This window comes from Mustelus asterias, chromosome 2, assembly GCF_964213995.1.
Source record: "Mustelus asterias chromosome 2, sMusAst1.hap1.1, whole genome shotgun sequence".
NCBI lineage: Eukaryota > Metazoa > Chordata > Chondrichthyes > Carcharhiniformes > Triakidae > Mustelus > Mustelus asterias.
Window position 1 is genome coordinate 18,315,912 of NC_135802.1, and position 17,216 is coordinate 18,333,127.

General features: G+C 40.7%; 1 protein-coding gene across 12 annotated transcripts in view; it reads right to left on the bottom strand.

Annotated features, from left to right (window-relative positions):
- The window catches only part of kmt2ca (lysine (K)-specific methyltransferase 2Ca), a 351,109-nt gene that overhangs the window by 187,794 nt on the left and 146,099 nt on the right, over nucleotides 1–17,216 (bottom strand). For all 12 annotated transcript variants that reach the window (XR_013499876.1, XM_078232154.1, XM_078232144.1 and 9 more), the window contains exons 5-6: nucleotides 16,476–16,606; nucleotides 15,426–15,535 (exon numbers count right to left, since the gene is read on the bottom strand). Coding sequence is in view for 11 of the 12 variants with exons in the window: in XM_078232154.1 (XP_078088280.1) it covers nucleotides 15,426–15,535; nucleotides 16,476–16,606 (241 nt within the window). In the remaining variant the exon portion in view is untranslated. The remainder of the gene's footprint in view (nucleotides 1–15,425; nucleotides 15,536–16,475; nucleotides 16,607–17,216) is intronic.

A 17,216-nucleotide genomic window follows, 5' to 3' on the forward strand; every position in this document is an offset into this window, starting at 1 on the left:
CAAATGCAAATGTCATTATTACTTTAACAAAGACACAGTTTGACATTACATTGGCAAAAAAAACATTGATTCTGTAAATAATTACTGAGGTTTTCAGAATAAACATATGTGAAATCAAGTGGAATCATTCCCTTCCTCACAAATATATATTTAGTATCTTTAATATTCTTAAACTTTTAAATCTGTATCTCCTTCTCTTCTTGCAATCTTATTTCAAAGATGTTCATACTTACCTTTCCAGATCACTTATTTTACTGATTATGGAATATAATTAACACTGAGCAGGAGGGGAATGTAATTAACATTGGGCGGCACGGTAGCACAGTGGTTAGCACTGCTGCTTCACAGTGCCAGGGACCTAGGTTCGATTCTCGGCTTGGGTCACAGTCTGTGTGGAGTTTGCACATTCTCCCCGTGTCTGCGTGGGTTTCCTCCGGGTGCTCTGGTTTCCTCCCACAGTCCAAAGATCCACTAGGTGGATTGGCCATACTAGATTGTCCCGGGGGGGCTGGCTAGCTTAGGGGTTATGGGGATAGGGCCTGGGTGGGATTGTGGTCGGTGCAGACTCGATGGGCCAAATGGCCTCCTGCTGTACTGTAGGATTCTATGAGCCTCTCCCTGAATGAAGATTGGGCAGGAGAGAAAAGCAAGGTAAACTGTAAATCTTCAAAAAATGTCCCAAATAGGCTTTTAAAGGCAGAGAAGGTGATGGTTAAGCTGAAGCGATTTAGGGAGATAGTCTTAGAGGACAGGTGTATGATGGATGGAAGAGCAGTCTCTGATGGCAGAGTGAAGAGGAAAAAGACAGCTAATGTCAAAGGAACATAAGGTGCTAGGCGGCATTGGGTTTAAGGAAACTACAGAGGAGGATCAAGGGATTGATTAAGAAGGGAGTGTATGAAAGTAAGCTAGCGGGGAACATAAAAACTGACTGTAAAAGTTATTGACAAAAACAAATGTAGGCCCCTTACAGTCAGAAACGGGAGAATTCATAACGAAAAATAAAGAAATGGCTGAGGAATTAAATTTGTACTTCATTCATGTTTTCACAAAGGAAGACATGAATAATGTACCAGAAGTGCTGAGAGAAACAAGTTTTAATGAGGAGCTGAAAGAAATCAGCATCAGTAGAGAAATGGTTTTGGGGAAATTGATGGGATTGAAGGTGGATTAAAATCTTCAGATCCTGATCATCTTCATCCCAGAGTACTCAGGAAGTGGCCCTGGAAATAGTAGATCCATTGATGGTTATTTTCCAAATTTCTTTGGACTCTGAAATAGTTCCTACAGATTGAAGGGTATCTAATGTAAGCCCGCTATTCAAAAAGGGAGATAGAGAGAAAACAGGGAATTATAGACCACTGAGCATAGCGTCGGTACTGGGGAAGTTGCTAAAGTCAATTTTCAAGGATTTCATAACACAGCATTTGGAAGGCAGTGGTATAATCAGACAAAGTCAGCATGGATTTACAATAGGAAAATCATGCTTGACGAATCTATTGGAATTCTTTGAGGATGTAACTAGTAGAGTTGACCGAGGAGAACCAGTGGATGTGGTTTACTCAGAATTTCAAAAGGCTTTCGACAAGGTCTCACTTAACAGACTACTATGTAAAGTTAAAGCATTGCAGGTAATATCTTGAGATGCATAGAAAGCTGGTTAGCAGGTAGGAAGCAAAGAGTTTGCAGAAATGGGTCTTTTTCTGATCAGCAGTTAGTGACTAGTGGGATTTCACAGTGACCTGTGCTAGGACTCCAACTGTTCACATTATATATTAATGATTTGGAAGATGGAACTGAATGTATTATCTCCAAATCGGCAGGTGATACAAAGTTCTGTGGGAGGGTGAGCTGTGAGCAGGGTGCAGAGCTGCTTCAGCGTGATTTGGACAGGCCGAGTGTGGCATCTGCATGGCTGCTGCAGTATAATGTGGATAAATGTGAGATTATCCATTTTGGTAGCAATAATAGGAGGACAGATTATCACTTGAATGGGTGTAAATTGAGAGAGGTGGATACTCAACGAGACCATGGAGTCCTCGTGCATCAGTCGCTGAAAGTAAGCGTGCAGGTACAGCAGGCGGTAAAGGCGGCAAATGGTATGTTGGTCTTCATAGCGAGAGGATTTGAATATAGGGATGTTTTGCTGCAATGGTATAGGGCATTGGAGAGGCCACACCTGGAGTATTGTGTGCTGTTTCGATGTCATTATCTGAGGAAGGATGTCCTTGCTATAGAGGGAGTTCAGCGAAGATTTACCAGGCTGATTTCTGAGATGGCAGATCTGTCTTATGAGGGGAGACTAAGTCGGTTAGGAATATTTATATTCACTGGAGTTTAGAAGAGTGAGAGGGGAACTCAAAGAAACTTATAAAATTCTAACAGGATAGATTCAGAAAGAATGTTCCCAATTGGGGGGGGGAGGGGGAAAGAGTCCAGAGCTAGGGGTCATAATTTGAGGATAAGGGGTAAACCTTTTAGAACCGAGGTGAGGAGAAATTTCTTCACCCAGAGGGTGGTGAATGTGTGGAATTCACTACCACAAAATGTAATTGAGGCCAAAACTTTGTTTGATTTCAAGAAATTAGATATAGCTCTTGGGGCTAAAGGGATCAAGGGATATGTGGGAGAGGGGGGGGGGGGGGGGGGGAGAGAAATCAGGATATTGAATTCGATGATCAGCCATGATCAAAATGACTGGCAGAGCATGCGCAAAGGCCTACTCCTGCTTCTAGTTTCTATGTTTCAATGAGAGAGGGCAAGGCTGTTTAAACATTGTTAATCAGGATCGTGAAGTTGATATCTTTAATTGCCTGTACCAAGTAAACAGCTGTCAACACTGATTCTACCTGACCCAATTGTGGGCAGCACAGTGGCACAATGGTTAGCACTGCTGCCTCACAGCACCAGTGACCCGGTTCAATTCCGGTCTCGGGTGACTGTGTGGAGTTTGCATGTTCTCCCAGTGTCTAAGTTTCCTCTGGGTGCTCTGGTTTCCTCCCACACTGCAAAGATGTGCTAAATTGCCCTTAGTGTCAGGGGGATCAGCAAGGTAAATACCTGGGGTTATGGGGATGGGGCCTGGGTGGGGTTATCGTTGGTGCAGGCTCGATGGGCCGAATGGTCTCCTTCTGCACTGTAGGCGTTCTATGATCCTATGAATTCGTTGGGTTTTTTTTGAGGAAAAACACAACAAAATTGACTGTGGTAAAATGTTGCTCCTTAGCTTTTCAAAGGACATTTTATAAATTTCCAAATGAAAGATGACTAATTCAGTTTAAAGCTGTGGGGTGCCCAGGCAAAATTAGTACACAATTGGCTGATGTTAGCAAACAATTGGCACTGGTTAAAGGGATAACGACAACACTATGATTCAGAGATCTGAAATCATAGCTCCGCAAGGCTAGGAAAACTGGGTGTTTTTCCATTTCAAGAGCATTTCAAACAATTTTTAATTTGTTTTTTTTCCCTTAAATATATTAACTGCATGGTGGGACTAGCTTCTACTGACCATCAGTATCAATGAGTAAAGCTACAAAAAGAAATAGGACCTAGCCATGCGATGTTGAATTCAAATTCTTTCAAGCCGATTGCTACTGGGGAGACCGATTCGAGGCAAATGGAAAAAAAAGAGTACAACACTGATTGTGAGACAGAGTGCAGCAGTAATGTGGTGAATGAGTAAGTGATTGAAAGGAATGTTTTGAGTCTCAGTAATTAGAGAAAGTTAATGGAGTCTGTCAGAAAAACTCATGTGATGTTCAAGAAGGAGCATTAAAAATCTACTCTATTAGAATAATATACGACAAATAAAACATAGAGAACCTTGGTATTTGTTTTGAAAATGCACCGAATTGATATTGTGCATCGCATCCAGAGATGCAATTTCTCAATAATCGACCTTTTTTGCTGACCCCACTCTGCTAAAATCAGTTTCTTGTTTTGTTTAACCTTCAGCAATAGCAGCTATCTTAAATCAGGCTGTGCTGTATGATACCATACAAATTATTCGCATGAAATGTTCTGCGAATCTGGATGCTCTTTCCGGCACAGCACCATCTGTTTATAAATTCTGATCCCAATTTGTATGAATCTCTCTATTTCTCCTTCGCATTCCGGTCTCACCATTCACATCCCGCACCCATTTCTCCCCTCACTCACTTTCCCTTTTACGTCATCTCCTTCTGTTTGATTATTTCCTTACATTTCACTCCCTTTGCTCTACTGTATTGTCTCGCCACCATCTCCGCCCTTTACTCAGCCTTGCCTTTACTGCTCCCAACTAACTCCTGCATGTCAAAATAGCTGTGCATTTTACCATCATTATCATTGGCGAGGCTGAGAATTTAAATCAATCTCCCTGAACTAAAACAGAACAACGACTGTGCAAGTATGAAGAGGAGTAAAGTAATGGGTGTGCACCGTACGTGAAGCAAGCTCAAGGAGTCTGACATTGGGATGGACAGGAGATTAAAAACCCCAGTGTTCTGCGGTGTCCTGTAAATATTAGTTTGAAACAGCACAAAAATGTTCAACAAAAATACATCACACTGGAAAAGAAAAACTGAGCAAGAAAGAGCCATCTGTGGATTACTAAAGAGGTTAAGAATTGTATGAGATTAAAAGGAGAGGGTTATAATGTTGCAAAGAAGAAACCACCTTAGAATAGAATGAGATTAAACCAACCAAGAATATAAAAAAAGAGATTGCAAGAGAACGGAACGGCAATAATCATGGGGGACTTCAACATGCACATTGACTGGCAGACTCAAGTCGGTAAGGGTGGAATGGAGGAAGAGTTCTTAGAATGCTGTCGGGATAGTTTCCTTGAACAGCATGTTACGGAACCGACGAGGGAATGAGCTATTTTGGATCTGGTATTGTGTAACGAGGTAGGTAGAATTAAGGATCTTATTGTGAAGGACCCTCTTGGGTCTAGTGACCACAATATGGTCGAATTTCTGATTCAGATGGAAGAGGAGAAAGTTTGGTCTCAAACCAGTGTCCTCTGTTTGAACAGAGGGAAATATGATAGGATGAGGGATGAATTGGCTAAGGTAGACTGGGAGAGCAGGCTGGCAGGTAGGATAGCTGAGGAACAGTGGAGGATTTTTAAGGAGATCCTTTTCAGTTCTCAGCAAAAATATATTCCGGCAAAAAACAAGGATTGTAAGAAAAGGGAGAACCAGCCGTGGATAACGAAGGAAATAAAAGAGAGTATTAAAATAAAAACAGCTGCGTACAGAGTGGCCAAAAATAGTGGAGAAACAAGTGATTGGGAAAAATTTAAGAAACAACAAAGAGAGACTAAGAAAGCGATAAAGAAAGGAAGGATAGACTATGAAGCTAGGCTAGCAATTAATATAAAAAATGATAGTAAAAGTTTTTATAAATATATAAAAAGGAATAGAGTGGCTAGAGTGAATGTTGGACCCTTGGAGGACGAGAAGGGGGAGTTAATAGTGGGAAATGAGGATATGGCTGAGTCTTTAAATAAGTTTTTTGTGTCGGTCTTCACGGTGGAGGACACAAATAGTTTGCCAAATATTAACGATAGAGGGTTGGCAGCAGGAGAAATACTTAATACGATTAATGTTACCAGAGAGGCAATGCTGGGTAGACTAATGGGACTGAAGGTGGACAAGTCCCCGGGTCCGGATGGAATGCATCCCAGGGTATTGAAAGAAATGTCAGAGGTAATAGTGGATGCGTTAGTGATTATTTATCAAAACTCGTTGCATTCTGGGGTAGTGCCGGTTGATTGGAAAACGGCTAATGTTACGCCGCTGTTTAAAAAAGGAAGGAGACAAAAGGCGGGTAACTATAGGCCGGTCAGCTTAACGTCTGTAGTAGGGAAAATGCTGGAATCCATTATTAAAGAGGAGATAGCAGGGCATCTGGATAGAAATGGTTCGATCAATCAGACGCAGCATGGATTCATGAGGGGAAAGTCGTGCTTGACGAACATGTTGGATTTTTATGAAGATGTGACTAGGGCGGTTGATGGAGGAGAACCGGTGGATGCGGTGTTTTTGGATTTCCAAAAGGCGTTTGATAAGGTGCCCCATAAAAGGCTGCTGAAGAAGATTAGGGCACACGGAGTTGGGGGTAGTGTGTTAAAGTGGATTGGGGACTGGCTATCCGACAGGAAGCAAAGAGTCGGAATAAATGGGTGTTTTTCCGGTTGGAGGAAGGTAACTAGTGGCGTGCCGCAGGGATCGATACTCGGGCCGCAACTGTTTACCATTTATATAGATGATCTGGAGGAGGGGACGGAGTGTAGGGTAACGAAGTTTGCAGACGACACAAAGATAAGTGGAAAAGTGAATCGTGTGGAGGACGGAGAAGATCTGCAGAGAGATTTGGACAGGCTGAGTGAGTGGGCGAGGATATGGCAAATGGAGTATAACGTTGAGAAATGCGAGGTTATACACTTTGGAGGAAATAATAACAAATGGGATTACTATCTCAATGGAAACAAATTAAAACATGCTACCGTGCAAAGGGACCTGGGGGTCCTTGTGCATGAGACGCAAAAGCCCAGTCTGCAGGTACAACAGGTGATCAAGAAGGCAAATGGGATGTTGGCCTATATTGCGAGGGGGATAGAATATAAAAGCAGGGATGTCTTGATGCACCTGTACAGGGCATTGGTGAGGCCGCAGCTGGAATAGTGTGTGCAGTATTGGTCCCCTTATATGAGGAAGGATATATTGGCATTGGAGGGAGTGCAGAGAAGGTTCACCAGGTTGATACCAGAGATGAGGGGTTTGGATTATGAGGAGAGGCTGAGGAGATTGGGTTTGTACTCGTTGGAGTTTAGAAGGATGAGGGGGGATCTTATGGAGACTTATAAGATAATGCGGGGGCTGGATAGGGTGGAGGCGGAGAGATTCTTTCCACTTAGTAAGGAAGTTAAAACTAGAGGACACAGCCTCAAAATAAAGGGGGGTCGGTTTAAGACAGAGTTGAGGAGGAACTTCTTCTCCCAGAGGGTGGTGAATCTCTGGAATTCTCTGCCCACTGAGGTGGTGGAGGCTACCTCGCTGAATATGTTTAAAGCGCGGATGGATGGATTCCTGATCGGTAAGGGAATTAAGGGTTATGGGGATCAGGCGGGTAAGTGGTACTGATCCACGTCAGATCAGCCATGATCTTATTGAATGGCGGGGCAGGCTCGAGGGGCTAGATGGCCTACTCCTGCTCCTATTTCTTATGTTCTTAAGAGCTTTTACAAGAATATTTTAAAAAAGCGTAGCTAAAGTAAATGTTGGACCCTCAGATGCAGAGACAGAAGAAATTATCACGGGGAATGAGGAAACGGCAGACTTTGAATGAGTAACAGTGGAGGACACAAGTTCCATGCCAGAAATAGAGGGTAACCTAGGACCTAAAAGAATGAAGAAATTAAGGTGATTAACACCAGCAGGAAAATAGTACTAGATAAACTTAAGGGACTAAAATCCAACAAATTCCCAAGACTTGATAGCCTACACCCTGGTGTTCCAAAAGAGGACAGCTGCAGCAATAGTGGATGTGTTGGTTATGATTTTCCAAAATACCCTAGATTCTGGAATGGTCGGAAGTTAGCAAATGTAACACTACTATTCAAGAAAAAGACAGAAAGAAAAAACATGGAACTACAGTCATCAGGAAAATGCTGGAATAGATAGATAGAACAGTACAGCACAGAACAGGCCCTTCAGCCCACGATGTTGTGCCAAGCTTTATCTGAAACCAAGATCAAGCTATCCCACTCCCTATCATCCTGGTGTGCTCCATGTGCCTATCCAATAACTGCTTAAATGTCCCTAAAGTGTCTGACTCCACTATCACTGCAGGCAGTCCATTCCACACCCCAACCACTCTCTGCGTAAAGAACCTACCTCTGATATCCTTCCTATATCTCCCACCACGAACCCTATAGGTATGCCCCCTTGTAATAGCTCCATCTACCCGAGGAAATAGTTTTTGAACGTTCACTCTATCGTTCAACATTTTATAAACCTCTATTAAGTCTCCCCTCAGCCTCCTCCGCTCCAGAGAGAACAGCCCTAGCTCCCTCAACCTTTCCTCATAAGACCTACCCTCCAAACCAGGCAGCATCCTGGTAAAGGATGTATAAGGAAGTCTTAACAGCACACTTAGAAAATCATAGCATCATCAGACAAAGTCAACAAAGGTTTTATGAGAGGGAAATTGTGTTTGACAAACAGAGTTTTTTGAGGATGTCATCTTTGACAAAGGGTCATCGGGACTCGAAATGTCAGCTCTTTTCTCTCCTTACAGATGCTGCCAGACATGCTGAGATTTTCCAGTATTTTCTCTTTTGGTTTCAGTTTCCAGCATCCACAGTAATTTGCTTTTATGTCAATAGTATAGGACAGCTTACCAAAAGAACTACTGGAAACCTTTTTAAAAAAAGGCCCAATTTCTACTTCTGAGTGAAGTATATGTGGTGAATAGTCATAAACCTTTTTTTCAATTAATGAATTCTTCTGGTGTCTGCCCTTCTGATCTTGAATCCCAAAGGTAAAATAACGCCCTTAAGGATTCTGCTGACAAAAGCCAATTTTAATTAATGACAGTCTATAAGTGATTTAAAAATACAATTTCCATATTTGGCAGATAGTGATGAACTGGGGGGCGGGGGAAGAGGGGGGTGGGGGAAGCAGGAAGAAAGAGAGAGAGAGAGAGATGGTGGCGCAGTGGTAATGTCACAGGACTAATAATCCAGTGACACAGGTTGATGCTCTGGGTTCAAGTGTCACCATGGCAGCTGGTGGAATTTAAGTTCAATTAATCTGGAGTATAAAGTTAACCTCAGTGGTGACCATGAGACTACAATTGATTGTTATAAAACCCATCTGGTTCACCAATGTCCTTTAAGGAAGGAAATCTGCCATCCTTACTTGTTCTGACCTACATGAGTCTTCAGATCTGGTTAACTCTTAAATGCCCTCTGAAATGGCCTGACAAGCCACTCAGTTCAAGGGCAATTAGTGATGGGCAACAAATATTGGCTTTGCCAGCGATGCCCACATCCCATAAGAGTGGGAAAAAAAAGGACCTGGGGTCAATTGTGATCTTGGGTAAGATGCTCTGTCAGAGAGTTGGTGCAGACTCGATGGGCCAAATGGCCTCCTTCTGCATTGTAGGGATTCTATGATTCTAGAGGAGTGTGGAAACTCATTTATTCAACTTTTAATTAGTTTTGGAGTTCGAAAAAACAAATATTAATTCTGTGCTTCTTAGGGCAAATCAAAGGAAGTTAGATGTGGACAACAAGCATTCAGGCAACAAATGATTAGCAGTTAAGGCAAAGTATAATTGGAAAATGGTCATACGTAGAAGACTTCTTCAAGCTGAACATATGGATGAGACAACTATGCCATGAGAAGCAAGGCATGTAACTTAAGCAAAAGGATCCTTCCTACCTTATTACAAAATAAAAAAATTGGAAAGTTTTGTTTTAATGTTTTATTCTCCTCCTCTGCAAGTTTTTCGCTTTTGCTAATTTTCTATTCACTTCTCGCTGGTACGGGCTCTAGGTCTCCGACCAGTTCCTCACCAAAGAAGCCACTGTTCATTCAAGAGCCATAACAAATAGTAAAAGGGGAGAGAGATATGGTGAGGAGTGGTCAGGAACTCGATCACTGTACAATTCCTAAATCAGGAAACGGTGTCAATGCAATTTGATGCCAAGATTGTTACTTTCCTCTAAAATTCTCTGGAGCACCATATATGTTTTAAAATATATATACTACAGAAACAAGTAACTCTACAACTTGGAATTTCCATGGGCTATTACTTTGAAATATGAATATAAAAGCAATTTTCCTTTTAAAAAGGAAAATTACTTTCCATAAAATGCTATTGATAAATCAATGTTACTCAACACACTATACATGCTTAACAGCAGAGCAGAGCTCTGTGCCAAGTGGCACCCAGCACAGCTATTCACAAATGGATTTCCACAGCAATCTTCAAACAGATTTTTAAATACATTGGAGTCCCTGTAGAACACCTTCTCTGTGAGACATGCAGGTTTTAAATGAGTGAATTGATTCTGTTTCTTCTATCAAGGGAGTCATTATAAAAATACGTTTGTTATCACAGCAATGTGGAATGGTGTTACATACACATAAATGAATCAAATAGTTCTGATATAGCGCAGAAGATGTATGTAATTTTATTTAACCGTAAAGGTTAAATCTAACCAGTAAAATTTAACCGTAAAGGTTTATCTAACCAGCCCAAAAAGCATTCTGTCTGCAAAATCATTCAAAAGCTGCTATATCAAATAAATTTAAACTCTTGCAGCCCTACAGCAATATTTTATGTCGAATGCCAGATATTATATATTTTTTTAAACGTGGTGGCATTTTAATGATCACACCAAGTTCTTCCATTCTTTTCCTCACCCCAACTCCCTCCCATCTCCAATAGCCTTAGGATGTATTGAACAGTTTTTCTGAATCATCTGTCAATATGAACTCTACATGCAGTAGCAATTACAGATCTCTAAACTCAATAGGTGTTACTTTCAATAAAACAAAGCATTTCTTTAGCTGCTGATATACATTTTAAAACCCACAACGCTAACAAAAATGATACTGTGTCAAAGGAAGTAAACTGAACAAAGTGGGCCAGTTCGGTTCAGAAAAGAGCTTTAGTGTGGGGTATTTTTCCCTCTTTGCACAAAGGGTATATAAGTGGGCATTACAACAAATTATTCTCCGAATAATTGTAAACACTCATGGTCCAGCTTTACTGAATGTTTGAAAGAGTTGTCCAATTAAACCCACACTCTTGCTCTTTCCCCATAGCCCTGCAAGTTTTTCCTTTTCAAGTACTGATCCAATTCACTTTTGAAAGTCCTGACTGAATCTACTGCCACAACTCTTTCAGGCAATGTACTTGAGATCATTAAACTCTATAAAAAGAGAATCTCATTTTGTGTCCGGTTCTTACTGCCAAATACCTTAAACTAGCTGTTCTGCCAATCAATGGAACCAGCTTCTCCATCTCTACTCCATCAACCCCCCCCCCCCGCCCAATCATTTTGAACACCTCTAATAAATCTCCCCTGAACCTTCCCTGCTCTAAGGAAAACAATCCCAGCTTCTCCAATCTTTCCACAGAGCCTCTTCCACCTTGTACTTTTTTCTGTAAATTTCCTTGGCACTCTCTCCAAGGCCTTTATTTCCTCCCTGAACTGTGATCAGAATTAGACACACAACTCTAGCTCAGTATTATGTCCAATTGGGGTACAGTATGTTACGACCCCAGTTGACATTATAACTGGACAGGAAGATCCCAGAATGGAACCCTGCCTCAAAGACCATAACATACACTTTTTTAAAAAGAAAATGTGGAGGAACAGTGTCACAGGAATGCCAGTTAGTTTTTAACAAGAAGGAAAAAACATTTATTAAACATAAAAAGTTTGACTATAACATGATATTCCTTCACTCTCACTTATCTTCACAAATGTACACAGATTTTAAGGATAACATAGGTGACACGATCTATCTTATGCTATAATGTTCTCGGTAAACACACAGTCTCTCTAAAACCACAGGCTGACTGTGGTTAGACATACTCCACTCTGAAACCAAGACACTTGGACAATCATGATCTGATTAGGCATAGGATTCATGAAAATCACATTTGACAAACTCACTGGAGTTTTTTTGAAGATGCTACTACCAAAATTGATAAAGGTGAGTCGATGGGCATAGTGAAAAGGTAAAGTCGTCATAGTCCCGGATGACCATGGGCTGCTCTCCCCTTTGAGGAGGAGCTGACTGGTGATGACTTAACTTGAGGATCACCACAACTCAGACAAGGGGTAAGGCCTTTATGAACAACCTCAGCAGCACAGGGATTGACCATGTGCTGTTGCATCGCTCTGCATCACTAACCAGCTTTCCAGCCAACTGAGCTAAACCGACCCCTGATGTATATTTGGACTTTCAGAAGGCTTTTGATAAAGTCCCCCACAGGAGGTTGATTAACAAAATAGAAGCACATGGGATAGGACAACAGACTGTTGCAGACTGAGGATTGGCTAATGGGCAGAAATCAGAGAGTAGGAATAAATAGGTCATTCTCGTATTGGCAGGTTGTGGCTAGCGGGGTATGACAAGGATCTGCACTCAGGCCTCAGCTGTTGACAATATATATCAATGATGTGGCTGTAGGGAACACATGTAAAAATTCCAAGTTTGTGGGTGATATAAAGCTAGGCAGGAATGTGTGATGTGAGGAACTTGTAAAGTGGATACAGGAGGATTTGAATAGACTTCGTGAGTGGGCAAGAATATGGCAGATGGAATATAATGTGGAAACTATGAGGCAATCTATTTTGGAAAAAGGAACAGATGTGTAGAACATTTCCTGAATAGTAAGAAATTAGAAAGTGTGGATGTACAAGGGACCTGGATATTCTTGTGCCTAAGTCACTGAAGGCTAAAATGCAGGTGCAACAAAACTATTGGGAAAGTTTAATGGAATGCTAGCCTTTAGAATATAAGAACTTAAGAACTAGGAGGAGTAGGCAATTCAGCCCCTCAAGCCTGCTCCGCCATTCAATACAATCATGGCTGACCTCATCTCAGCCTCAACTCCACTTTCTTGCCCATTCTCAATAATCTTTCAACCCATTACTAATTAAAAATCTGAGTATCTCCTCAAATTTACTCAATGACCCGGCACCCACCACACTCTAAGGTAGTGAATTCCACAGATTCACGGCCCTTTGAGAGAAGTAATGTCTCCTCATCGCTGTTTTAAATCTGCAACGCTTTGTCCTAAAACTAAGACCTCTTGTTTTAGATTGCTCCAGAAGAGAAAGCATCCACTCTATGCCTACTTTGTCAACATCTTTCATATTCCTCAATTAAATCTCCTCTCATTCTTGTAAACTATTAAAAGTATAGGCCTGAACTGCTCAATCTCTCTTCATAAGAAAAGCCCCTCATCTCTGGAATCAATCTAATGAACCTCCTCTGACCAAGGAGCGGCACAGGCTTGGAGGGCCGAAGGGCCTGTTTCCTGTGCTGTACTGTTCTTTGAACTGCCTCTAATGCCACAACATCCTTCCTCAAATAAGGTGACCAAAACTGTAAACAGTACTCCAGGTATGGTCTCACCAATGCCCTGTACAGTTGCAGCAACACTTCCTTACTTTTACACTCTATTCCTTTAGCTATAAATGTCAGAATTCCAAGAGAATTTCAGTTCAGGAGTATTTCAGTCTTGCTTCAATTATATAGGAGCTTGGTTAGACCGCACCTGGAGTACTGTAAGCAGTTTGGTCCCTTTATCTCAAAGGATATTATTGCCATAGCAGCAGTGCAACAAAGGTTCGCCAGACTTGTTCTGGGGATGGTGGGACTGTCTTATGAAGAGAGGTTGCTCAAACTGGGCCTGCATTCTCTGGAGTTTCAAAGAGTGAGAGGTGATCTCATTGAAACCTACAAAACACTCACAGTATAGCCAGAATAGATGCAGGTAAGATGTTTCCCTTAGTTGGGGAGTATAGAACCAGGGGGCACAATTTTAAAATAAGGGCGATACCACTAAGGACTGAGATGAAGAGAAATTTATTTATACAGAGGTTTGCGTGTCTTTGGAATTCTCTACCCCAGAGGGCTTTGGGCAGCTCAGTCATTGTGTATGTTTAAAGCAGAGGTTGTTAGACTTCTGACTAACTATAAGGGCTATGGTGATAGTTGGTGTAAAAGACATTGAGCCATGTTTGTACTACTATTTTGTTAGCCATTCAAGGTTCAAGGAAACCACTGGGTCTCCAAAGTATGATGTGGAGATGCCGGCGTTGGACTGGGGTAAGCACAGTAAGAAGTCTCACAACACCAGGTTAAAGTCCAACAGGTTTATTTGGTAGCACAAGCCACAAGCTTTCAAAGTGCTGCTCCTTCATCAGGTGAGTGCGAGTTCAGAACTCCCACTCACCTGATGAAGGAGCAGCGCTCTGAAAGCTTGTGGCTTGTGCTACCAAATAAACCTGTTGGACTTTAACCTGGTGTTGTGAGACTTCTTACTCTCCAAAGTATAACACTGTGATGTTGAAGTAAGCACTAATACTTTTTATCATTAATATCTGGAACAATTCAAATGTCAGCAGCTTTATTATCTCAGTTTACTATAGCATAAAGCCACAGAAACCAGTAGGTTCCAGTTTCACACAAGAGTTACTCAGTTGCAATGGGAACATAGGTCTGGACCAGGCCACAATATCCTTAGTGGAGGGAGGAGTAAGAGAACAGGGCAGAATACAAGAGGGTCCCTCTGGTGCAGTGGCCACTACTGACGGTGGTCCTGACCACTGACAGTGATCTTTATTCCTCTCAACAAAAGGGTGAAGTAGGCAGCCTTGATAATAGGCAGAGGTTTTAAGCTCAGTTGATCAGACAAGTTTGGGTGCATCCTGTTCAAGTTGCATGAGCAATTAGGAAGGACAAAATAGAGGTCATGATTGAAGAATTTTACACAACTTTTCACATTATCAACTCAATACATTGCCCAGAACTTGTCACTGCATTAGCACCACAGATCCTGAATAACACTGGCATTCTATGCCTCAGTTAATAAGCAGGTTGTCAACAGGATTTTGATAACACGTCTAATAAACCAAAAGGTCATGACTGAAGACCTACGAACATAGTGCAAAATAGCTCACAATTACCATTCCTCGATATTCTGACCTTTTAGTTGCTAAGCTGAGCAAGGAATCCTGCCACAACTGACCTTTACCGCTGGTATTATCCATCAAAATATTCAGAAACTGACAGATATTTTCTCATGCCGAAGGCACCACTACACCTATTCTCCTAATCCACAGAAGCTATTTTGTGTCAGATCTGAAAATCCTGAACACCCTGATGCAGAATAATTTTTTTTAAAAATGAGATCAGAGCTTTTATTCCAGCGTTCTGTAGCTTATTCAACCAACACACCCACATTTGCCATTTTTAAAATGCATTGACACAATGCAACACTCATTAACAGTGAGTTATGAATGTCGCTTAACTCATGGACAACTAAGCTCATAGTAGTCTTTATTTTTGTAGATTTCCTTAAAACATCTTGCTCTTCCCAAAGTTTTGTTGCTCCAATTTACATTCTTGTTCCATTTAGAGATAAGTTAGGACTGAAAGGAAGAGTCACCCCTTGTTCATCACTGTAAACAGTAAAAATCAAAAAGACAAGAGACAAATTCTAAGTTTGGATATATATCTAGAGGTTGCAAGTCCAACTTCTGACTTGACTTTGTAAGCACTGTAAACTGCTCACATACATGAGCAGTGTCGTATTCGTGAAATAAAAACTTTCTTCAAAACTCACGAGGCTACATTTCAGCTAAACTAACATCGGCCTTCCCAGAAGTTTCAACTTACCTCTGTAATCCCTGAGAGAACTGCTTTGTCCACATTCATCAGTACCTGTTCGTCTGCCTGGCACACTCCAGATGACCATTCTGCACAACAATGGTGAACCCAACAGTGACCTGGCAACGAAAAATTAAAAATACATAGGACACAGATAAAATTTTACTTTGCACTTTAGATAATTCACACAATGGATTTAACTATCTACATATCCCCCAACACAGAACAAAACTATCTTCTTGGATATCTGATCTATTTTAAAATTCAAATCATTTTGTTTCTATCGATAATTATGCATTAGTTTAGGGCAGAACAAGACAGAAATATGACTTGTGGAAGTACTGTTCGTTATCGAATCAGTAACATTTGCCTAACTGTGCACAAATACCTTTTAGCTAGGAACTAATGTTTCTATTTCTTGCACTGTTCTGGACTACCAATGGTAGATGCCAAACATTAGATTTATAAAGTCTGGGCCATAGTGGTGAACTGTACATCCAGTGCATTAAAACATGTTTAGCTGGGACATTTTGGTTCTCTATGAATATACTTAGACAATACTAACTTACAAAAAGCTCAAATAAGGCAAAACAATATACTATTGAACATTCCACGCTTTATAAAAAGACAAGCTTTTTAAAAAATATAGTGGAAAATTATTTTTATACACATGGCATCAACTGCCACCATTCTTTAAAGAAGAAAGTTACCATCTACTACAAAATATCACATGATTACATTAGACCTCAATTACGGACACAATGAAAAGTAGGTACTACATGGTTTGATGCAGGGCAAGTCATGATTGATTAATTTTTGAACAGTTAGAACAAATAATTAAAGATTAATGCCACTGGCTAGTGAATAACTAACTAAATCTATATAAACTTAGCACTGGGGAGGTCAATGAGGAAATTGGGATTGTCACACAAAGTTTGTTAAGATATGGAATATGCCACAACTAGCTATCGAACCAGAGTCAATCACAACCATTAATAAGGAAATAGATAAATACGTGGAGAGACCAATTCATTAAGACCATATCTATGCTTTTAATACCTGAAGGCTCAAATAAGGCCTGGACATCAATATCTTCAGGAAGGCCAACTTGATTGAGCTCATCCCAATATCTGTTAGTCTGTTCTTCATTAGTACACGTAGACACAGGGGTTGCAGTTTGGCAAGGAGACCTGAATTAAAAAATAAAGTAATTCAAAATATTTTGTTCAAGTTTGAATTTATTGCTAAAGCTTCAATTTTATGCTTGCACAAATTGCAAATGTGTAATCTGCTTAACTAACGTTGTAAACTGTTAAGGACCTGTTATTGAGAGAACTTTAATATGCAGCAAATTTATTTGTTTTATAACATGTAATCTGTGTAGTGGCCACATATCCTCCATTTCTAGGGTGGTGCACTGAAAAGTACTTTTCTGGTTGGCACCATCATTTCTAAAAAGCAATCAATTATAATCAAGAGGCAAAACATTCCAAGGTTCTGAACTTTTGCAGAGAATGAGAAGAAATGCCTCAAACTAATTTACATTGTCCCTTCTTTACCGGATTTACTGTACTTGTTTCCAAAACATCTGTAAACTATTTTAAAAAAATTATAGCTGTACTTAAGAAATATTCGGAATGACACTGGCAAATTCACACTTATTGCCCATCCCTAGATGCTTTGACACGATGGACACGGCATTTGTACTGCCATAGTCCTCATGGTAACATATTCAACTTTCCACATGTATATGGTACTTACATAAACTTGCTGTACTATAATTACATCAGTTAAGTTGCA